At 43.3% G+C, this 24749-nt stretch overlaps 1 protein-coding gene across 1 annotated transcript in view; it reads right to left on the bottom strand.

Annotated features, from left to right (window-relative positions):
* The window catches only part of LOC143963611 (solute carrier family 22 member 4-like), a 155649-nt gene that overhangs the window by 3873 nt on the left and 127027 nt on the right, over window positions 1-24749 (bottom strand). Inside the window, exon 9 of the mRNA XM_077473289.1 lies at window positions 6280-6415. Coding sequence (XP_077329415.1) covers window positions 6280-6415 — 136 coding nt within the window. The remainder of the gene's footprint in view (window positions 1-6279; window positions 6416-24749) is intronic.

Raw genomic sequence — 24749 nt, 5'->3', positions numbered from 1 at the left:
CGTATGCTCTGGACACCCAAGCTTCCCTAAGCCCCTGGTGTTGCACAGACTTGGCACATACACTGTGCACCAAGGTCTGCAAGTCTTGCAAAGTTTCCATTTCTCGGCACCTCCAGGCACAATGGGGAAAATGTATAAAAGCTGCCTGAGACAACATTTGTCTTAAATGGAGCGCAGCCAGGTAAATTTAAATTTTTGATGATGAGTGGAAAAACAAATAAACATGGTAACTGATTGGTTTCTATTGGCAAGACACCAGTTGAAATAGAACTTTTCTCAGACACTTTTTATTAATTCACGTTAATATGTTCTGCAATGTACAATATACATATGACTGGGGCACAATCCCCTATTAGCCATACTAATTATTGGCAGCACTACCATCGATACAATTTTCCCTTCCCTTGCAAAATCCATCACCTCCTCCTGCCAGGATGAAGCTCTGCCTAGATTACATATGCAAAGTTCCTTCCTGTGCCTCACCTCGGCAAAATCACAACAAAAGCAGCATGCCCCCTACCCAGAAGTGCAGAATCACATATATATATATATATATAAATATATATATATATATATATATATATATATATACACATACACAGTATCTCACAAGAGTGAGTACACCGCTCACATTTTTGTAACTATTTTATTATATCTTTTCAACACTGAAGAAATTACACTTTGCTACAATGTAAAGTAATTAGTGTACAGCTTGTATAACAGTGTAAATTTGCTGTCCCCTCAAAATAGCTCAACACACAGCCATTAATGTCTAAACCGCTGGCAACAAAAGTGAGTACACCCCTAAGGCCGCGTACACACGCGGGGACTGTTCGCTCAACTTTGTCCGTCAAACAGTTTCAGCGGACAGTCCGCTCAAAATTAGCATGGACGGACTTGCCCACACACGACGAACGAACAGTCCGCTGAAACCGTGCGCGATGACGTGAACGGCACGTACGACGGGACGAAAAATACGACGTCCTATACACTGCAATGCAAACTTCGGCGTGTAAATCCTTTCTGAGCATGCGCGGAACTTAGTTTGACGAACAAGCCTACACACGAGGGGACTGTTCGCTGAAACAGAGTTTCAGCGGACAGTTTTTCGGAATTTCCGAAAAACTTTGTTCAGCAGACTGTCCGCTGAAACTGTCCGCTGAAACTGTCCGCTGAAAGCCCACACACGAGCGGACTGTCCGCCGAAACACTGTTCAGCGGACAAAGTTGAGCGAACAGTCCCCGCGTGTGTACGCGGCCTAAGTGAAAATGTCCAAATTGGGCCCAATTGGCCATTTTCCCTCCCCGGTGTCATGTGACTCGTTAGTGTTACAAAGTCTCAGGTGTGAATGGGTAGCAGGCATGTTAAATTTGGTGTTATCACTCTCACTCTCTCATACTGGTCACTGGAAGTTCAACATGGCACCTCATGCCAAAGAACTCTGAGGATCTGAAAAAAAAAAATGTTGCTCAACATAAAGATGGTCTAGGCTATAAGAAGATTGCCAAGACCCTGAAACTGAGCTGTAGCATGGTGGCCAAGACCATACAGTGCTTTAACAGGACAGGTTTCACTCAGAACAGGCCTCACCATGGCAAGAAGCGTAGAGCAACAATTCTTTTTTCAGATCCTCGGAGAGTTCTTTGCCATGAGATGCCATGTTGAACTTCCAGTGACCAGTATGAGAGAGTGAGAGCGATAACACCAAATTTAACACACCTGCTCCCCATTCACACCTAAGACCTTGTAACACTAACGAGTCACATGACACCGGGGAGGGAAAATGGCTAATTGGGCCCAATTTGGAAATTTTCACTTAGAGGTATACTCACTTTTGCTGCCAGCGGTTTAGACATTAATGGCTGTGCGTTGAGTTGATTTGAGGGAACAGCAAATTTACACTGTTATACAAGCTAATCACTTACTACTTTACATTGTAGCAAAGTGTCATTTTTTCAGTGTTGCAACATGAAAAGATATAATTAAATAATTACAAAAATGTGAGAGATGTACTCACTTTTGTGAGATACTGTATATATATATATATATATATATATATATATATATATATATATATATATATATATATATATATATACACACACACATACAGTTGTGCTCATAAGTTTACATACTTGACAGAATTTATAATTTCTAGGCTATATTTTAGAGAATATGAATGATAACACAAAAACTTTTCTTTCACTCATGGTTAGTGTTTGGCTGAAGCCATTTATTATCCATCAACTGTGTTTACTCTTTAAATCCTAATCACAACAGAAACTACCCAAATGACCCTGATAAAAATTTACCTAACCCAGTTCTTAATACCATGTATTGCCCCCTTCAACCTCAATGACAGTTTGAAGTCTTTTGTGGTAATTGTGGATGAGGCCCTTTATCTTCTTAGATGCCCATTCCTCTTGGCAAAAAGCCTCCAGTTCCTGGGGTATCATTTACAAGCTTGATGTGACTCCCAGACTAAAAAAAGCTGGGGGTCGTTCTGATCCGTTGAGTGGGGACACATGAGGGGGTTTCTTGTATATTCTATTGGATTTTATCCAACCAAGTTTATGGCGTTCTTGTCTCTCCTATGGAATGTGCTTTATCCATGGGAGCGACAGTTTTATCTAACCAACAGGATGGCCACAATGCCATTTTGATTGGTTCTATGAAAGGGAGTTTTCTCTCTCTCCCAGTATCTAAGGACAGCCCAATCAACCGGAAATTATGTCTTTGATGATGCCCTATGGGAGGGCGAAACATGACGACGCAATTTCAGGTTCCGGTTGACGTCACTTCCAGTCTCATGGAACACATGCCATTAGTGGCGTTTTTCACATCTACAGCTCCATGTTTATGCCTGCTTTTATCACAATTTTTGTAAGTACCGATCACTATGTGCAATAAATCCTTTTTATAATAGTACTTCACTATTAGTCCATCTTTTTTTTCATTTTTGAGTACCTTATATCCAGATGTGAGCCTTCATTTGGAAAGTTGTAATCTGACATCTAGTCCATCTTTTTAGGATATCATTTACAGGCTTGAAGTGACTCCAAGACTGAAAAGCTGGGGGGTCGTTCTGATCCGGTGAGTGGGGACACATGAGGGGGAGTTATTGTACACCTGAAAATCTGTGAAGCACTTTGAAGTGATAATCCACAGTGAAGAAAGTGCAATCACATTTATTTGGACTTTTTTGTTTAATTATTATACTTTACTTATATTGTGTGCTGCGAGCGCTGTATTTTCTTATCCACATCTTTTGATTAGCACCTTGTGTACAGCAGCTGCATATTATTATTATTGTTTTTTTATATTCCACTAGCGCGAGTATATCTTTAGAATATATTTTCACTTTAAAAGCTATGGGCAGAAGTGATGTTTTGAAGTCGCTTCCTCCCTGCAACGATATGGAGACAGGTGGGGGCCATCTTCTCCTCACTCGTCTCCATGTCAGGCAACAGGAAGGATCCGATCGCCTCCGCCACTGCCTCCAATAAGCACTGGATCGCGGCGGAAGGGGGCCTTCTCCCACTACTGATAAAAGTTATCTTGCGCTGAATCCGCCAAAAGGAGACCACTTTTATCTTAACCCCGACTGCTCACTGAAGAAGAGGATACCAGGGTTATGGCCGCTAGCTGCTGCCATAACAACGATATCCTCCTTCAAATTACTGACGTATAACGATGGTGGGCGGTCCAGAAGTGGTTAAAAAGAGTAAACACAGTTGACTGGTAATAAATGGCTTTAGCCAAACACTAACCATGAGTGCAAAAAATGTTTTTGTGTTATCATTCATATTCTCTGAAAAATGGCCAAGAAATCACCTAAACAACAAGGTCTGCTAATTCAGTGTGCTTCCCCTCCCTTGCTAAAATACTCCAGTGAACTGTGACAAAAAGAAAAAGTTAGCCCATATACAGTTACAGTGGATATAACAAGTCTGCACACCCCTATTAAAATGTCTGATTTATGTTTGGTAAAAAAATGAGATACAGATCATTTCAGAACTTTTTCCACCTTTAATGTGACCTACAAACTGTACAACTCAATTGAAAAACAAACTGAATTTTTTTTTATTAACTAAAATAATGTGGTACAATAATGTGCACACCTCTTATAACTGAGGTAGCTGTGTTCAGAATTAAGGAATCACATTCAAACTCATGTTAATTAGGAGTCAGTGCACACCTGCCTTCATTTAGAGTGCATCTGCTAAACCCCAAAGTTCAGCTGTTCTAGTAGGTCTTTCTTGACATTATCTTAGTCGAATCCAACAGCAAAAGCCATGGTCCACAGAGAGCTTCCAAAGCATCAGGGGGATCTCATTGTTAAAAGGTATCAGTCAGGAGAAGGGTACAAACAATTCCAAGGCATTAGATATACCATGGAACACAGTGAAGACAGTCATCATCAAGTGGAGACAATATGGCACAACGGTGACATTACCAAGAACTGGACGTCCCTCCAAAATTGATGCAAAGATGAGAAGAAAACTGGTCAGGAAGGCTGCCAAGAGGCCTACAGCAACATTAAAGGAGCTGCAGGAATATCTGACAAGTACTGGCTCTGTGGTACACGTGACAACAATCTTCTGTATTCTTCATATGTCTAAGCTATGGGGTAGAGTGGCAAGATGGAAGCCTTTTCTTACCAAGAAAAACATCCAAGCCTGGCTAAATTTTGCAAAAACACATCTGAAGTCTGCCAAAAGCAGATTTTGTGGGAAAATGTGTTATGGTCTGATAAAACCAATTCCAAAACATGTTTGGTGCAAAAACAACACCACATCACCAAAAGAACACCATACCCACAGTGAAGCATGGTGGTGCCAGCATGCTTTGGGGTTGTTTTTCTTCAGCTGGAACTGGGCCTTAGTCAAGGTAGAGGGAATTATGAACAGTTCAAAATACCAGTAAATATTGGCACAAAACCTTCAGGATTCTGCTAGAAAGCTGAATATGAAGAGGAACTTCATCTTTCAGCATGACAACCACCCAAATCATACATCCAAATTAACAAAGGAATTGCTTCACCAGAAGAGGATAACATTTTGGAATGACCCGGCCAGAGCCCAGACCTGAATTTGATTGAAAATCTGTGCAGTGATCTGAAGAGGGCTGTACACAGGAGATGCCATCACAATCTGACAGATGGAGTGTTTATGCAAAGAAGAGGGGGCAAATATTGCCAAGTCAAGATGTGCCATACTGATAGACTCATACCCAAAAAGACCGAGTGCTGTAATAAAATCAAAAGGTGCTTCAACAAAAGTATTAGTTTAAGGGTGTGCACACTTATTCAACCATATTATTTTATTATTTTATTTTTACTTCCCTCAACGTAAACGATTTCAGTTTGTAGTTCAACTGAATTGTATAGTTTATAGGCCACATTAAAAGGTGGAAAAAGTTCTGCAATGATTTATCTTTGTCATTTGTTTTACATCACAGAAACCTGACATTTTAACAGGGGTGTATAGACTTTTTATATCCGTTGTACTTACCTTTCACTCAACCTCCACTCATGGTAGCTAGGTTGTGTCATCCCCATTAATGGATGAATAGCCCAAATCTCACAAGAAGACAATCTTGCACTGTGCATTCCCTAGGTTCTTGTCATCCAGATGATGATTACACCTCCTGCACAGCAAAAGTCGGGTAAGGGTAAGGCTATGTCACCTAACTCCACCCCCCCCCCCCCCCCCCCCACAGGTCCTTTTTTTGTTTTTGGCTAATTTAAGTGCATATTGTCTTATGAAGGAACAGGGAGAAACACCGTTTTAACCAATTGCTAGTTTACAGGAGCAGCAGGAAAGTTGTCCCTGAGCCCCCTGGACATCTACCAGGCCATAAGCTCCTGCCTAGTTTGCCTTGTGAAAGATCCAGCTCTGTGTATACCTTCTTACTACAGTAAAATGACAGCCCTCAAGGGGAAGTTTGAGTTTTTATGACAGGTCCTCATTATTTATCTGCTATATGTAATGTCTAATCATCAAATTAATACATTCAGACAAAAACCAAAGCATATTTACTCCTAGAAAAAATAAATTTTGAGCTGTAAGGGTAGTGGGGGTTTGAAACACAAACTGGAATCAATTGGGATGATTTACTATAGCCCCATAGCTTTGACAAAAAAGAAAAAAACTGGAAGCTGATTGGTTTCTTTGCAGAGCTGTACCTGATTTTGCACTCTCCAGTTTTAATAAATGAACCCCAATGTTCACAAGAAAATATAACCCAAACTGTTAATGCTCTGGATGCTTTCTTACCCTTTTACTGTCTGAATCTGGTCCATAGTTTCTGGTAGCGGTTTACCAAAAGTTTCTGGGAAGAACAATACTAACAGTCCCATGGCTACAGTCAGTGTCCCCATCAGGATGTAAGGCAACAGCCTATTATAAGCACCTGGTGAAACACAAAAAAATGAGCAGTAACAGTCTATTGTATTTTTGATTAATTCTGTTTCAAAAATTTTACCGAATCATACTTACACCTTAGTAGACCCTATAACTTTCAGCTGCATGCTAGTTATAGAAGTAATTACTGTAATTGGTAAGTGTTACACCTGGGTTTGCTACATTATGTTATGTAGTGGGCTATAATGGTTAGGCTGATGTGAATGGATGTGCCAAATGGCAGCAGGGTTGTGTATACCAAACATACATATTGTAAATTGCTAACTATATTTAACTCAGATCCATGCCATAGCCAAATGGCAGCTACAGCGCGGATCTACTTTGCCAGGAGGTCATCAATAGATGTCCTCCCGTTTGCGGCGTGCACTGTTATCACCGAGTCAATGAGACTTGGGTGGTCACAGATCAGAGTAAGGGGTCGATCCTGGCCCCTTACCACGTGATGTAAACAGAAGATCGTGATATCTTTTTTTTCTCCTCACGCTGACAGTGTGAGGAGAAAAAAAAGCTGATCACCGGCTTCTGTGCAAGGGACATCAGTCCCGAAAAGGAAGAGGCAAAGCCGCTTCATCTGTGCCAACCATTACCACCTGCCAGTGCCACCTACCAGTGCCTACAGTGCCAGGAATCAGTGCATAACAGTGCCAGCAATCAGTGGCACCTATCAATGCCCACCAGTGGTGCAAATCAGTGCCTCATCAGTGCCACCTAGCAGTGCTGCCTATCAGTGTCACCTACCAGTGCCGATCAGTGCCCATCACTGCCACCCATCAGTGCCCATCACTGTCACCCAACAGTGCCCATTACTGCCACCTATCAGTGCCACCTATTAGTGCCCTTCAGTGCCACCTATCAATACCCTTCAGTGCCATCCATCAGTGCCACCTCTCAGTGCCCACCAGTGCCGCCTATTAGTGCCCATCAATGCAGCCTATCGTTGCCCATTAGTGCAGCCTCATCCGTGTACATCAACGAAGGAGAACAATTACCTGTTTGCAAAATGTATTAACAAAATGTAAAATGGTTTTGTATTTTTTTATCTCATTTCAGTCTTTTTACATTTTTTTAACAAAAAATAAAAAACCCAGAGGTGATCAAATACCACAAAAAGAAAGCTCTATTTGTGGAGAAAAAAATTATAAAAACTTAATTTGGGTACAGTGTTATATGCCCAGTAAGCAAGTGGTTAACTAAATTGTATAAATAAAAGTTTTTTTTTCCTGGACATGTTTTTTTTCTTCCTGTCAATAAAGGGTAACTCCGCTTTTGTGAAAAAAATCATCATATATAATTGGGGCACAAGCCATATTGTAATTTAATGTTTCTTAAAAATTACCTTTTCTTTTTAATCTGCAGCTACTGTAATTTTCTGTAAAATGCAATGCCATTTGACAATCTGGAGGCCTTTCATACACAGTTGGTGTACAGAACTTAGTAAAAATTAGAACGGTGGGGGGGGGGGGGGGGGGCGTGGCTTGACGGAGCATGGAGTAGGTCTTGCATGGCCAGAGCTCCGTACATTAATCCTTCCATAACAAAATCCTCCACTCCAATCAGCATACCCCACGGGTGGCCGGCTCCTCTGGGGACCCTCTTCACAACTGGCTTGCTCCCAGGTTTCACGTGCGGCGGCCGCATTTAGGCAAGTCCCCGGCTTCGGCCTACTTGCGGAGGTCCGCGGCCATCTTGGGACACCCTTCCTCGGAGCTTTTGCTGGGCCTGTGGACACTGCCTTTCTCCTGTCCCTCCTGGGCTTCCTCTGCTTACAGACTGAGCAGAGATGTGAGCACTCTGTCAGTTCTTTGCCCTTAAGACGGTCCGTGGCACTTGGTACACCCGGCCCTCAGCCTAGCAGCAGGCCCTGTGCCTGGGATTTCCTCCACACTCTTCCTCATTTAGCCTGTCGGGTCACAGAGACGGAAACCTGCATCAGTACGGTGGAAGATATCCTGCCGCCATTACAGAGTGGATCTGAACGCATGCAGAAGCAGATTAACCAGCTGCTTTCCAAACAAGATGACATGGAAAATCACCTGAGGAGGTGTAACTTCCGTTTCATCGGTCTCCCGGGGGGAGCGGAGGGTAAAGACCCAACTGTTTTCCTGAAACAACTACTGGTGACCACGTACGGTCGGCCTTCTCCCCCATGCTGGCGGTGGAGAGGGCTCATAGGATGCCCGCTAGGCCTCCTCCTCAGGGGCCCCCCCCCAAACATTTTTATCGCAAAACTTTTAAACTACAGAGACAGAGACGCTGTACTGCGGCTGGCGAGAGAGAGGGGTAAAATCCCAGTAGGAAACATCAAGGTGGCAATATTTCCTGACTTCTCGGCCGAAATACAGAAACGTTGACAGCTTTATGGAGGCCAAGCGCAGACTTCGTGACCGTTACCTGGAGTATTCCATGCTCTTCCCTGCACGTCTGAGAGTGGAACATGATGGCCGGGTGTTGTTTTTTGAGGACTCTCACGAGGTCATCTCCTGGCTGGAGCATGGGCCTGCCCATGGCAGGGGCGACTGACTGCACTCTGGGTGAGTCACATGGCGAGATCCTTTTCCCTCATGTTTCCGTCATTATTCTGTCTGTTTTAACTACTTTTGCCACATTGCCACCTTGACCTGTATCACACCCCTGTGCCTTCACTTCGGAATATCTTATCAGCCTCGAGAGACGAGTGGAAACCTTTACCTCTGCTGACCCCACCGCTGCGAATTCTCTTCTCTTCATTCGTTTGAATACTTGGAGTGGACTTTATCTATATCATTGCTCCCCTTATGGGAGCCCTTTTTTACTACTTCTACATTTATCCGTCACATGGGGCTGTGGAAGTGTGCTGGTCCTACAAGCTGCATGCATAGTGCGGAGAATTTACGGCCCCACCAACCACTGGGAACCACTACTATGCAGACGAACAGAGGAATTGGGTTGTGCTGCCTTTTTGTCATAACAACTCGCAGGGGTGCTCAGTTAGACCCCATTCTCATGATTTTACGTGGCGGTTGGCTCAGAACCACTGTATGACCTAGTGGCTAAAACTGTTCCTCATCTTCTCCTTATACACGCAGTCTCCTTTTTTCCCAGATGGAAGTTTAGAATTGTTAAGGGATTATGCCTGCACAAGTTGGGGTGGGTGTAGGTTGGGGAGGGGGGTGGGGGTTGTTCATCAGTTGTTTTTGGAATTTTTCATCGTGCATATTGTGTCCTTGGAACCGACTATGGGAAAATGTGCATTGGCTGAAGAGGTGCATCACAAGGTGTTTAACGTACCTCTGGTCTATTGTATATTGTATTTTCCACTTGATCTTGAGTCGCAGCGATGCTTGGCTCCATTAATTCTTAGAGCTCGGCCTTGCTGGAATTACAGACGGAACTGGCACCTGACACTGGCTCCTCCTACCAACTTGCACAGCCATGCAACTATTGACCACTTTGCATGAATATGCCTGACCAAAGGCCTTAGCTGTACGCAGGGGCTGCGTTGTTGCAGCCTTTTTTTTTTCTTTTTTATCCCTCCTATTTTACCCTCTTTTTGTCTCTCTTTTTTCACATGTTTTCAAGAGATGGGACTCTGGGGTGATAGTTCACAACTGTTGACGGATAATGCCCGCACATGTTGGGATGGGTATGGGGTAGGGAGGGGGGAGGGGAATGTTCTACAGGTATTTTCTCAAATTTTAAGTGCACGAGTGTTATTACAAGAGGAGATTGTAACAGATACATGTCTTACTTTGTTACCTTATTCATGGCTAGCTCTATGGCAGGTTCTAATACTACTCATGGTCTTGGTACTGCATGATTCTCTAGCGGGTGATCCTAAAGGGGACATCCTGGAGAGGGGTTATTTTTCCTATGCTATACGATGACATCTATAAAATTCCTAACATGGAATGTGAGGGGCCTGCGCGAGAAAATTAAACGATCGGCAGCCCTTTCATTCCTAAAGAGGCAGAGAGCGGATGTAGTGGCATTGGTAGAGACGCATATAGAAGGGAGGCTTCAGATGGTCCTCCGCTGCCCGTGAGTGGGGTGGGCATATCATTCCACTCACGCTACTCACGCCAGAGGTGTTTCACTTTTAATAGCCAAATCGGTACACTTCGAGTTATGTGAAGTAATTACCCACAGGGTAGATATGTGTTTCTCCATGCCAAACTATATGGTGAACAGTTTCTCCTCCTGGCTTTCTACATACCTCCCCCATTTAGTATGACTGTGATTATGGAGGGACTCGCCCTTATGACCCGACACCCCGCAATACCAGCAATCTGGATGGGAGACTTTAACACCACTCTGCGGCCAGCACTAGATTACAGACTTCACAGGGGGCAGACACGGATACCAGGGAGACAAAATTCTCTAAACTGATCTCCACTCTCCATTTAGTAGACACTTGGTGCTATGAATTCCCCCTTACAAAGACTTACTCCTGCTTTTCGGCTTCCCACAACTCCATGTCCCGCGTTGATTTTATTCTTGTATCTCAAACCCTAACACCACGGCTATTAGAAACTGCATTTTGCCCAAGACTGTTATCTGATCACAGCCCATATTGGATCTCATTGAGTATTCCTGTTGGTAAGCCCCCAAAGCCTTGGCGCTTGAACCCATTCTGGCTGTCCCTATTGCCGGACGATGATAAGCTTCTGAACCTATGGAAGCTATACTTTGTAGAAAAAGAACAAACTGCCTCTTTTTCAGCGGTTTGGGACTCTTTTAAAATATATGCCCGCATGACCCTCACCTCCCGCATAAATGCAATTAAGACTAAATCCACAGATGTCTTTGATAGGGTGGTAGCGGAATTGACCTCCACAGAAAGGGAATATGCCACCAACCCTACCCCAGAGTTAGCAGCCCGACTCAAATTGCAAACCAGAGTGGCAACCCAACTTCAGTTTACGAAGGCCAGGCAAAAGCTGTTTTTCACAAAGCAAAAATTCTTTGAGCATGGGGAAAAGGCGGGTAAGCTGCTGGCATATCTGGTCCACAGTGAAGATAGACCCCCGGTGGTCATCAGCCTACATGGACTGGGGGGACAACAGATCACTGGTCTGCGTACTGTAACAGCTAGATTTAGAGACTTCTTTGCAGATCTGTGCAAAACGACTACAACAGACCCCACTGACCAGAGAACGGCCTTCCTTCATAGTATCACCCTTCCCCAACTGACGACTGACCAGATTGACCTTCTTGAGGCTCCCCTCACCACAGATGAAATAGCCTTGGCTATTGCCAGTTTTGCCAAATCCAAATCCCCAGGCTCGGACGGCCTCCCAATTGAGTTTTACTCCCAGTTTGGTGAATTTCTTACTCCAAAGCTACTCATGCTATATAACCACCTTTTCCAGACCTTGTCCTTGCCCCCATCCATGAGAGAGGCAGTAATAGTACTCATTCCCAAACAAGGGAAGGATCTGGGATATCCGGAATCATATCGTCCCATTTCCCTGCTCCAAGTGGACATTAAAATCCTTGCTAAGGTACTGTCGCTGAGATTGAACAATATCCTCTCTCTAATACATGTCGATCAGGTGGGATTTATGCCGAGTCGTAATACATCCTTCAACTTACGCAAGTTGTTTAATAACCTGCAAGCCGCGCATAGGGAGGCAGGATCTCGGGTAGTGGTAACCTTAGACGGGGCAAAAACCTTTGACTCCGTGGAGTGGGGGTACTTATGGAAATGTCTCGAGGGGTATGGCTTTGGCCCTAAATTTATTAAATGGGTGCAACTTTTATACCAGTCCCCAACAGCCAGGGTGATGGCGAACGGATGGCCCTCTGAGCAGTTTGACCTCAGCAGAGGCACAAGGCAGGGCTGCCCCCTTTTACCGTTGTTGTATGCCCTGGTAGCTGAGCCGCTGGCCATATCCATCCGGAATAATCCAGAAATTAAGGGACTAGGCTCTGGTACTCTGATTGAGAAAATCAGTATGTATGCAGACGACACCTTGTTGTACCTGGCTGACCCGGGTCCTTCCTTGCGCGCAGCACTACACACAATTGAACAATTTGGGACCTTCTCTGGTTTAAAAATTAACTGTGGGGAAATCTCAGATACTACCAATAGACAGTTTCCCACCAACCGAGTCACAAGCCATGTTACCTCTCCAGAGAGTTAGTACCATCAAATACCTTGGGGTACAGGTGTCTTGAACATCAACAGACTATATACATCTAAATATTGAACCCCTTATACCCTGTGTGAAAACTAAGCTCAGGATTTGGGCTCGCCTGCCACTGGGGGTATGGGGGCGCCTAAACTTAATTAAGATGATCCTACTTCCCAAAATTTTATATGTGTTATGGCACTCCCCAACTTACTTGACTTTGAAATATTTTAAAACTCTAGAAGCCCTCCTTAAACAGTGTGTATGGGGTCCTAAAAGACACAAACTGGCGTGGAAGGTACTTAAAATCCCTACTGACCTGCGAGGTATGGCATTGCCGGATTTCAACTTATGTTATATTGCGTCCCAGTTATCCCAATTGTATCACATAGACAAAACAGACAGAGAGCGGTTCCTCCAGTTAATGTGCCCCAAGTGGGCCAGATACACAAAAGATTCACTATATGCGATAATAGGCTCCAGAAATGCTGGCTTGTGGAGTGGGGAGAGGCCTTATTGAGACAATACAGGCGTATATGGGACATCGCTTCTGCCAAGCTGGGGATTCCCCAATATAATGATTCCACCCCATTATGGCACAACAGGACCCTACTAGAGTTCTGGCGAATCCCAGAAGTGGATTGCTGGTCCGCTCATGAGATTTTCTACCTACATCATTTAGTCGTGTATAGGACCCTAAAAACCTTTCACGCACTCAAGAAGGAATACAATCTTCCTGCCCACATGTTCTACAGATACTTACAGGTCAAACATGCAATCCAAAACCAATTTATACCGTCCCCTCCTCAGTCCACTCCAAATGTAATCATGATGATAGTCAAAAATACAGACCCTCAAAAACTAATATGAGCATTCTATAACATGCTCTCTACTCCTGTCACAACTTAACTAGAGTATGGCCTTAAGCTTCGCTGGAAAAGGGCTGTGGGACCCATAGAGGACGAGGAATGGGGGGAAGCCTTGTAACTTTGCAAGGAGGTTTCGCCAAAGCTCTCTGACAGACTGACCCAAACCTATATCATCCATCAGGCATACCTTACGCCTCTTAGGGTAGCCAGATACAGAAACTCTCAGTCCACTCTGTGCCAAATGTGTGGGAGGGAGACGGCACGTTCATCCACCTGTTATGGTCATGCTTCAAAATACAGGGACTTTGGACACATATAGTGAGATTCCTTCATGACGATATGGGCTCTCCAGCCACACTTGATCCAAAAATGTGCCTCCTAGGGCTCATGCCAGACTCAACTGACAGGTACACAAAGGTATTTCTGCATGAGACACTATTCATAGCGCGTAAGGTAATAGCTAGGAAATGGATGAGGACTTGCCCCCCGAACTGAGCAGACTGGAAGGCCGAAATAAACAATACCCTCCCATATAAAAAATGTATATACACCAATAGAGGATGTCCTGACAAATACTATAACATTTGGGACAGGTGGCTGCAGGAGTCAGACACTTGCTCATAACTTGACCCTCGCACTACGCACGGGTAGGTCGATGGCATGTGGATCACCAAGCCCATGGGTAACAAAGCGAGTCACAAAATACTGAAACCATGTACTTATTTATTCCATGGATACGCCATGGTGTGATGATAAAGACCTGAGATGTGGACATTACTGTTGTTTGAAGTTATGTATGATATGTACCATACCTGAAAATGTACACTGTAGCATGTATGCACTGTAAACAAAATAAAACCTGTTGATTTAAAAAAAAAAATGAGAACGGTGAATACCACCAAATTTTTGATGGGTTAAATACACACTAACTCACCTATTAAAGTGTGATAAATGCCTAATGAGAAGTAAACATAAAAAAACCGACAGCTGTATAGCACATATTGTCAAAAATAGTTGGCAATTCCTTTAGTACGCAGTTTAGTATACAATAAAAGTTTATTAGATAAGTTAAAAGTGAAAGGTATGTAGACAGATGTCCACTATGAAGACAGACCTTCCAAGAATAAACACAAATACAGTACATCATGCAAACAACAATGTTAAGAAAAATCCGGATGGTAACCTAGTGTAAAGGAGGGAAATATGTAATGGCTACTGATAAAGAGCCACCAATTAATGAATAAGAAATTACAGATCAAACATCCAGAGTTACTGGCAACAACATACAATGAAAAATGTGTGTGGAAAAATTCAAAATTCAAATGATAAGGTTATAGTACAACATCAGTGGATATTGGTAAGTGGTCACCTAAAGGTAATTAATCTAGATATCTAAGGTGAGGGAATTGCCCTTTAAAATGGACCAGAACATAGTGAATGAACGTTAATAGCTGATTCTATAAGGAAGTAAAATGGATGGTTTATGAAGCAGTAGCAGTTCCTGAGACATTAGCAAGCAGCAAGCAGTGCAGCAAGAAGCAGCCAGGTAAATCAAAGGCAAGGGTCTAGCTCAGTTGTTGTAATAAATATAATGTGCAATCGCAAAGCTACATAGCTATTCAAGAGAAAGAGACATGGACTTTAGAGACACACCATAGCATTGACATACAAAATAGAATTGTTATTTTTGTGATTAAAAATGACTTTGTTACCTTGTTTTGGTAGTGTCTATTAGCCCATTGATGGATACCCTTTTTTGTTTCTTTTAAGCCTTAAGACTGTTGGAGCTTTATAGGCCTCATACACTGAAAGTGGACTCTATATATTAATAGCCATATTGAGCTTCCCCTTCACAATTGTTTGTTACTAGTGCCTACCTCTTTAACTGTTTGCCACCCGCCGGCCAACATATGATGGCCAGGCGGCGCGGCTCTCGTTCTGGGCGGGCATCATATGACATCTGTCCATTTAAACAGGGAATGTGTGCGTTCGTGTGCATGCATCTGTATTCCTTCGGTGGCGGCATGTCACGGAGACACCGCTCGTCACTGAGGGGGATGAACAGCCATTGGGTATAGCTGTTTACCATGTGAGCGGCTGTGATGAAGTCACAGCCAAGCACAGGTGGTACCGACCCACTTTGCACAGCGCATGTACGTCAGTGGCAGCGTGTTCCCGAGAACGATGTTGGTAAACAGCCATTGGCCAGCAACTGTTTACCACGTGATCGGCTGTAATCCTTTCACAGCCAATCACTAAATGTCAACAAACTGCGGTAACGAGATGTTACTGGGTTCTCCTCCTCACACACCGACCATGTGTGAGAAGGAGATTTTGGTAACATCTCGTTACCGCTTCACACTGATTGCCCCCCCAATAAAGAGGACCTGTCACCACCCATCAAATTACCTGTCACAGTTCATCTGAGTACCTGTCAGTCCATATGGGTACCTGTCACAGTTCATCTGAGTACCTGAGTACCTTTTACAGTCCATCAGAGTACCCGAGTACTTGTCACAGTCCATCTGAGTATCTGAGTACCTATCACAGTTCATTTGAATGTCTGAGTACCTGTCACAGTCCATATGAGCACCTGAGTACCTGTCACAGTTCATCTGAGTACCCGAGTACCTGTCACAGTCCATATGAGTACCTGTCACAGTCCATATGAGTACCCGAGTAACTGTCACAGTCCATATGAGTACCCGAGTACCTGAGTACCTGTCACAGTCCATATGAGTACTCGAATAGCTGTCACCGACCCATCAGAGTACCCGAATACCTATCTGTAGCCCACAAGAGTACCCGAGTACCTGTCACCAGGCCATCAGATTACCGGAATACCTGTCACAGGCCATCAGAGTACCTGAGTACCTGTCACCAGCCCATCAAAGTAACCGATTAACTGTCACCAGCCCATCAGAGTACCCAAATACCTGTCTGCAGCTCATGAAGTTACCCGAGTACCTGTCTCCAGCCCATCAGAGTACCCGATCTGCAGCCCATGCCTCATAGAATATACTTTGGGGTGTTTTCTTTCCAAAATGGGGTCATTTTGTGGGTAATTCCACGGGGCTGGTGCTCAATGACCAACAAAAGTGTGATAGGTAGTAATGAAATGAGATGTGTAATTTATGTTCCTAGAACGCCTGAAGGTACTACTTAAATTTTGGGCCTCTGTATGTGGCCAGACTAAATTGACAACTTTGTGTAAAAAAAATGCATTTTCATTTTTTTCCCCCATTTTCCAAAAGCGTCTGGAAAAAAATTAACTATTCAAAAGACTCATTATGCTTCATAGATTATACGCTGGGGTGTTTGCTTTCCAAAATGGGTGCTCCAGGGCCTTCAAAAGTGTAATAGGTGGTTGAGAAATTAGATGAATTTTGGGGTGTAATTTGTTGTATGCATATGCTGTATGTGAGAAATAACCTGATAATATGACAATTTTGTAAGAAAAATTAAAATCTTCATTTTGCAAAGAATTGTGCGAAAAAATTACAACTTAAAAAAAACTCTACTTACTTAATACCTTGGAATGTCTACTTTCTAAAAATGGGTATTTGTATTTTCCTGACTTGTTAGTGTCACAAGAAATGAGATTCACCTGATGTACAGAAGGACTGATCAGATGTGATCAATTTTCAGTGATTGGCACCATTTTTTTAGACTCTATAACTTTCAGAAACCAAACAATATACACTAATTTGGGTAATTTTTACCAAAGATATGTAGCACTATAAATTTTGGTCCAAATCTATGAAGATAAATTACTAATTAGCAAAATGTTATGACAGAAATAAAGAAAAAGGCATATTTTTCACAAAATTTACGGCCCTTTTTATTTATAGCACAAAAAAATAAAATAAAAATAGTGATTAAATACCACCAAAAGAAAGTTCTATTTGTGTAAAAAAAGGGATGTAAGTTTCATATGGGTACAGTGCTGCATGACTGAGTAATTGTCAATTCATACTGTGAGAGCGCTGAAAGCTGAACATTGGTCTGGGCAGGAAGGGGGTGTAAGTGCCCTGTATTGAGGTGGTTAAAGTTCTCCCATCCTAAGCAATTTATAAGGATACTTCGTTAAGCATTTTTTGAACTCCATATGTCCTCCCTGGCTTCTTTTTGCAGCTGGGGTGTACCCTTTGTGCTTTGATTTCCCATACACACAGACATATATACCTTTGCATATTTCCTTTTAGAGCTATACATTGCTTAAAGAGGAGAGCCAGTTTTAAAAAAAATTTTTTTTAAAGTCAGCAGCTGCAAACACTGTAGCTGCTGACTTTTAACCCCTTCCCGCCGAGCGTACGCAGATGTGCGTACTCGGCTTCCGTGGGGTATACCGGGATGATGCCCGCACCTGCAGGCATCATCACAGTACCGTTTTTTTCAGCAGGCGATTGGCTATCCAGGCATAACAACCGATGCGGCTAAAAGCCACTCGGCTGTTATGCCGGAGGAGCGGGAGGGGACGCCCCCCCTCCCGCCGCTGTTACCGGTGCTCCCGATCTAGCGATTCAAATTCCGCTGCCTCCGGCTGCTGGGGAGGAACTGGAATGAAGCCCTAATTGGCTTCATTCCAGTCTCCTCATAGTAAACACGGAAGCGACGCCATGACGTCACTTCTCGTTTACTCGGCTGCCAATGGCGTCGGTTTTAAAAAGATATACGGTATTCAGAATCGCCGTTTTCGGCGATCTGAATACATTGAAGTGTAAAGGAGGGGTGGGGGGTCTTTTAGACCCCCGATCCCTCCATAAAGAGTACCTGTCACCACCTATTACTGTCACAAGGGATGTTTACATTCCTTGTGACAGCAATAAAAGTGATCAAATTTTTATTTTATTTTTTAAAACAATTTAGTCATTTTAAAATAAATTAAGTAAATAAAAAATAAAAAATTTTTTTTAAAGCGCCCGCCGCCAACGCGAGCTCGCGAAGCAAAGAAAACACATACGGAAGTCACGCCCCCATATGTAATTGGTGTTCAAATCACACGTGAGGTATCGCCGCGATTGTCAGAGCGAGAATAATTCTAGCACTAGACCTCCTCTGTAACGCTAACCTGGTAACCGTAAAAAAAATTGAAAGCTTCGCCTATTGAGACTTTTAGGTACCGTACTTTGTCGTCAATCCACAAGTGCGCGCAATTATAAAGTGTGACATGTTTGGGATCTATTTACTTGGCGTAACATTATCTTTCACATTACGCAAAAAAATTGGGCTAATTTTACTGTTTTGTTTTTTTTTAATTCATGAAAGTGTCCCTTTTCCCAAAAAGTTGCGTTTAAAACACCGCTGCGCAAATACCGTGTGACATAAAATATTGCAACAATCGCCGTTTTATTTTCTAGAGTCTCTGCTAAAATATATATATATATATATATATATATATATATATATATATATATATATATATATATATATAATGTTTAGGCTTAGTCATGAAAGGGTTAATAATCAGACTTACCTGTCCAGGGCGCCCACGATGTCGGCTGCCCGAGGCTGACCCGTCCCTCTGCTCTCGGGTCCCGGCGCCGCCATTTTAACTAAGGGAAGTCTTCCCTGCCTTCACTGCAGCACTTTGTGAATGGCCGCGCTGTGTTCTGGGACACACAGTTGCCAGAACACACAGCGCCCCATTACTCAGACGATGCCACACGGAGGAGAGAACACCAAAGATCACCGCGGAGGAGGAAGAGGCAGATTAGGACGATGTGCCTAGCAACAGGCATTTCTGGTAAGTTAAAAAAAAATGTTTTTCATTTTTTTTTCAGATTTTTTTTCTAAATTTTAATGTATTTTTGTTTTTCAGGGTGGCCCTCCACTTTAAGGAATGAGAAGCCATTGATTGGTGGACGATTCCGCCAGGCCTGCCTGCATATACTGCTTCCTACATTGCCCTGCAAGTAGTCTTCACTTACCCTTCCAACCATTGATTAATACCTGCCTAAACAAATCATATTTGTATAGTTAAATACGCCCCTGCAGCTAGGTCTTGTTCACCTATGCCTTTCTAGGTTGGCTGGCTTGTTGGGGGGACGCATATTGTTGACATGCTAATTACTGTTTACATTATTGTTAAATAATTGTTAAATGATGTTAGATACATTGTTTAGCTGCTCTTGCTTTTAATTATTATTTATTTTTATGTATATTGCAAGCACCTGAAGAAGCGCTTAAGGGCGCGTAACGTAGCATTTTCTTCACCACGTCTCTACCACCAACCAGCTTTCCCTCTACTAACATCACCTTATTTGAATAAATTTAACCAAATTTTGTTACTGTGGAAATAGTCGGTCGTGTTAGGTGGTGTGAGCGTTGTTTAGACTAAACACCATGTTTTATTTTTAACAGGCTATGCCAATAATATAATTTTTAATTACAAAAATAAAAATTATATTTTGTATTTCAATGCTATGGTGTGCCTCTAAAGTCCATGTCTCTTTCTCTTAAATAAACTGCAATATAGTTAGGACGTTGGTACATTTATACTTATTTGTATCCACAACGCCATCTTTTAGAGATACACTTAAAATGTATTACAGTACATAGCTATTCAAACTTATCAACTTTATATCGGCAGTTCAGCATTTCCCTTCAGATGTTATATTACAATACTCAAACCTTGTTGATGAATTGGTAGAGATCATTACATCAGCGGTGAAGCATTAGGGATGACAAACTGGCAGTATGCAACTCAGGCATTTCAAGGTAAAGGTATTAGGAGGCAGGAGAGAACTTGTTTGCACAGAAGAAAAGCTGTAGGAAATAAATGTTTTCATTGTATGTTGTTGCCTGCAACACTGGATATTTGGTCAATAATTTCTTATTCATGAGATGGTGGATCTTTATCAGTAACTAGTACATACAGTATATCCCTCCTTTACACCTGGTTACCATCTGGATGGTTCTTAACTTTGTTGTTTGCATGATGTACAGTATTTGTGTTTATTCTTGGAAGGTCTATCTTCATAGTAGACGTCTGTCCACGTACCTTTCACTTTTAACTTTTCTAATAAACTTTTATTGTATACTAAACGACATGGTATTGGCATGGAATTGCCTACTATTTTTGACAGTCTGTGCTATGCAGGTGTACAGAAATGTCACTTCCTGCCTGTGTGATTGGCTCACCTGATTTTATCAGAAGTTAACACTAAAGCTGGCCATACAGTATACAATTTTCGTAGTCAATTTCCTTTAGAATTACCATCAACTATGTAGTGCATGGGCCAGCCTGATTTAGGTTTAACCTCATATTATATGGATTTGGTAAATCTAAAAGAAAATTGCAAAAGAAAAGTGTATAATGTATGGCCAGCCTTCGATACAAGACAATTGTATAATGTATGGCCAGCGTTTGATACAAGACAACTTTTAGGTACCCTCTGTAACAGTGATTACTTCTAAAGGGATACGGCCACTGCAACTCCCCATTACAATAAAAGTGCATCAGCTGAATTATAATGAATTGACCCTCTCGCTCAGGAATTTGTTTTGCAAATAAATAGTTAAAAATACAGCCTTTTTAGGCAAGACTGCTACATTTTGTTGAATTTTTTTTAACACTTGCCATATACTTTACATTGATCGCCCAGAAGATTTTTTTTTTCTGAACAAAGGTGTAAGATCATTCAGTGCCCAGGGCAAAAATTACAAATTGTGTGCCCCCCCCCCCTTTCATTATGTGCAAGCTTATGAGGAAGAGGGGAGAGGGAGCACAGCCCGCACCTCCTCCCGACTCTTTCCTCTTCTTGCCGCTTCCAGTGCTGGTCTGACAGAAGTAGTAATATGCTCTCATTACTCCTGTCAGCCTTATAGTGGAAAGAACTTGTGGTACCCCCAACCCTACAATACGCGCTGTGCCCAGGGCAGCCCTCCCTTCTGCCCATCCCTTTTTCCGGCTCTGCAAAAGTGAAGTTACTCTCAACAAGTTATACAGCCTACAAACTATGGTACATATATTTTAAAATTGATTAGTCCTGATCTACTGACTGCATATATCATTTCATGAGGCCCTAAAATGCCAGTACAGTACAAATACCCCCCAAATGATCTCCCTTTTGGAAAGTCCAACATTTTTAATAAGCGGCATGGTGAGTTTTTTAAATTGGTAATTTTTTTTGTCACAATTTAGAAAATGACGAATTAAAAAAAAAAAAAATTATTTCTCACACATGCTGTGGCATACTTTTAATTACACCCCAAACCCCATTCTGCTATTTCTCCTGAGTATGAGGATATCAGATGTGATAGATGAATAGAGGGGTCAAAAATCCAAGGAGCACATTCAAGCTTTCCAGGGGCATTAATTACGCATCTAATTTCCTCACTGCCAATCATATTTTTGGGGGCCCTGGAGCACCAGGACAGTGGAAACGCCCCACCCACCGGCACCCACCCTCCTCCCTCCATCTTGTCCACGCTACAGGCCTCCGCCGCCCCTGCGTTAGTGTTGGCTCCACCCACCGCAGGTGACGTGACAAGTGATAATCTAATGTGTGGCAGGCTACGTGACAAGTGGCAATCCGCAATGTGTGGCAGGTGACCGGGCGAGTGGCATTCTGCCTTTGGTGACAAGTGACGTGGCAAGTCACAATTCGCAATGTGTGGCAGGTGACGTGGCAAGTGACAAGCCGCATTTGGTGGCAGGCGACATGGCAAGTGACACCCTTAGGGCTCCCACTGATTCTGCATGATGGTGAGTTGAACCATTTCATATTCATTTTATATTATATTCATTTTATATTACAATGTAATAATAGAAATAATATTACAATATATTACAATGTAATAATAGAAATTATGCGCTTCAATCATCCTGACACCATAACAACCATGGTGCCATAATGATTGAAGCGCCAATACCAGCCATTTCCCATATAAATTGCCCCCCAAAAAAATATTTTATAGCAGTGCACCTCCCGAGACTGGACACTGGATCCGCCCCTGACACAGGGAGGGACTGGTCTGGGACTGGGGTTCAGTGCAGTGGCTGCCCGAGCACAGCGCTTTGCTTGGTGCTACATCAAACAGACCTGCAGCTTCTGCAAATCTGCACTAGTGATGCAGCAGCCCATGTTTTCCTGAATGAGTTTATTACCAGTTTAGCTAACAGGGCCCTGGCCTGTACTGATTACAGAATGCAGATATGATTGCAGAGAGAGGAGGATGATGGGAACCCCAAGGCCAGGACAGCAGGTAAAACAATTACTATTACTTTTGTGCGTGTGCCAAGCAGAATACAAAGTGCTCAACATGGATAATATATAAAAATCATATTGCAATTAAGTGCTCCATTTGTGCTACAAACTCATTAAATAGTCCACATTCAGTGAAAGTTCATGCACTGTAAAGTGCTCCATGTATGCTGAAATCAATGCAAACTTTGCAGTACATGAACTTTCACTGAATGTGGACAGTTTAATGAGTTTGCATTGATTGCAGCATGTGCAAAGTGCTCCATGCTATAATCAAAGCATAACTCACTACAATATACACTAATAAGCTGTTATAGTATGAAACTGATGAGTCTGCACTGATTGCCACTGATGAGGCGGCACTCTTAAGCTTCACTGATGCGGCTGCACTGATAGTCACTGATAGGCTGCACTGGTGGCCCCTGGTGAGGCTGCACTGATAGCCACTGATAGGCTGCACTGGTGACCCCTGATGGGGCTGCACTGGTGACCCCTGATGAGGCTGCTCTGATGGCCCCTGATGAGGCTGCACTGATGGCCCCTGATGAGGCTGCACTGGTGGCCCCTGATGAGGCTGAACTGGTGGGCACAGATAAGGCAGACGCTGGTATGGTGGTGACCAGGACCACGGTATGGTGTATGGCATAATCAGGATGCTGTATTGAGGTATTGCGATGATCAGAACACTGGTATGGAGTATGGTGGTGGTCTGGACCCAGGTATGGGGTATGGCAGTGATCAGGATGCTGGTATGGGGTATGGCGGTGATCAGGATGCTGGTATGGGGAATGGCAGTGATCAGGACTCTGGCATTGTGTATGGTGGTGATTAGGACACTGTTTTGGTGGTGATAAGGGTGCTGGTATGGTATATGGCAGTAATCAGGGCACTGGTTTGGGGTATGGCAGTGATATGAAATGAAAAATTAGCGGTCATCAGGACACTGGTATCAGGTATAGTGATGTTAGTGGCAGCACTGGCGACTGGGACAGGGGGCTGGCGGCACTCTTTATTAGCAATATACTGGGGTAGTGATCATTGACACTGTGGGCAGGTTGGCACTGCAGTCTGTGAGTACATGCAGTGTGACAGGCTGCTGTACACTCACAGGCTGCAGTATCAGTTATTTCTGCTCTCACAGCTGATCTCTGTAAGAGCAGAGAGAACCAATGTTTACTGTCAGTTCATTGTTTACTATGTTATTGCTGTGATTGGGCACAGCAATCACATGGTACGAGACCATGTGATCACCTGGACACAGCGGTAATGCAACTCGCTGTGTCCAGGGGACAAACCAATCATCTGGCTCGTGGCTGTACAAGCCTCTGATGTGAGAGGACGTTCAGGAACGTCCACCTGCATCAGCACAGGACAGCATTATGTACAAGCGGGCTGGATAGGAAGCGGTTAAAAGTGTATGCAAACCCTAACAATAAACTTCACATATCTGTTCCATTTTGGTCTGTTATACTATTGCAAGTGTTTTGTAATGTCTGTTCCATAAGTGCAAAAAAAAAATACCCACTGATCTTGTCAGAAATTCAGAACAAATCTGTGTCTTGTACGCACTTCCAGTATTATCTCAAGCAGTAGAATAAGCCCCCCTAATTGTTATCATGGGTCTATAAAATTATTAGTTTCTATGTTGTGAAGAAAAGGAAAGGGGCTGAATTTCAGTTGTTTAACAAAAGGAAACTGAACAGGGCTGATACCACTTATGCCGCGTACACACGATCAAACAAGCGGGTGGAAAAGTCCGGCAAACTTAAGTCCACCGGACAATCCCCCCGTGTGTAGCCTCCGGCATACTTTTTTGACCCGAAAGTACGGCGGACTTAGAAAGTAGTTTTGCACTCCAATCTTCCCGCCGAACTCGCATTTCGGCGGACAATCCGGCAGTGTGTGTGCCAGTCCGCCGTACTTTTGAAATGAGCGGACTTTTCCCGCCCGGAGAAAAGTCCGCTCATTTCGAGCGGATCTCCAGGTAGGCGGGGCCCGCGAAGGAGATGCCCCGCCACCTGGTATGGACTTAAAAGGGAACCCCAACGCCGAAAAAAATCGGCGTGGGGTCCCCCCAAGTCCACATCAGACCCTTGTCCGAGCACGCTACCCGGCCGGCCAGGAAAGGGGGGACG

Source organism: Lithobates pipiens, unplaced genomic scaffold (genome assembly GCF_037356315.1).
Source record: "Lithobates pipiens isolate NorthernLeopardFrog02 unplaced genomic scaffold, aLitPip1_a1.2 Scaffold_8, whole genome shotgun sequence".
Taxonomy (NCBI): Eukaryota; Metazoa; Chordata; class Amphibia; order Anura; family Ranidae; genus Lithobates; species Lithobates pipiens.
This window is presented reverse-complemented; position numbering and strand designations above follow the sequence as displayed.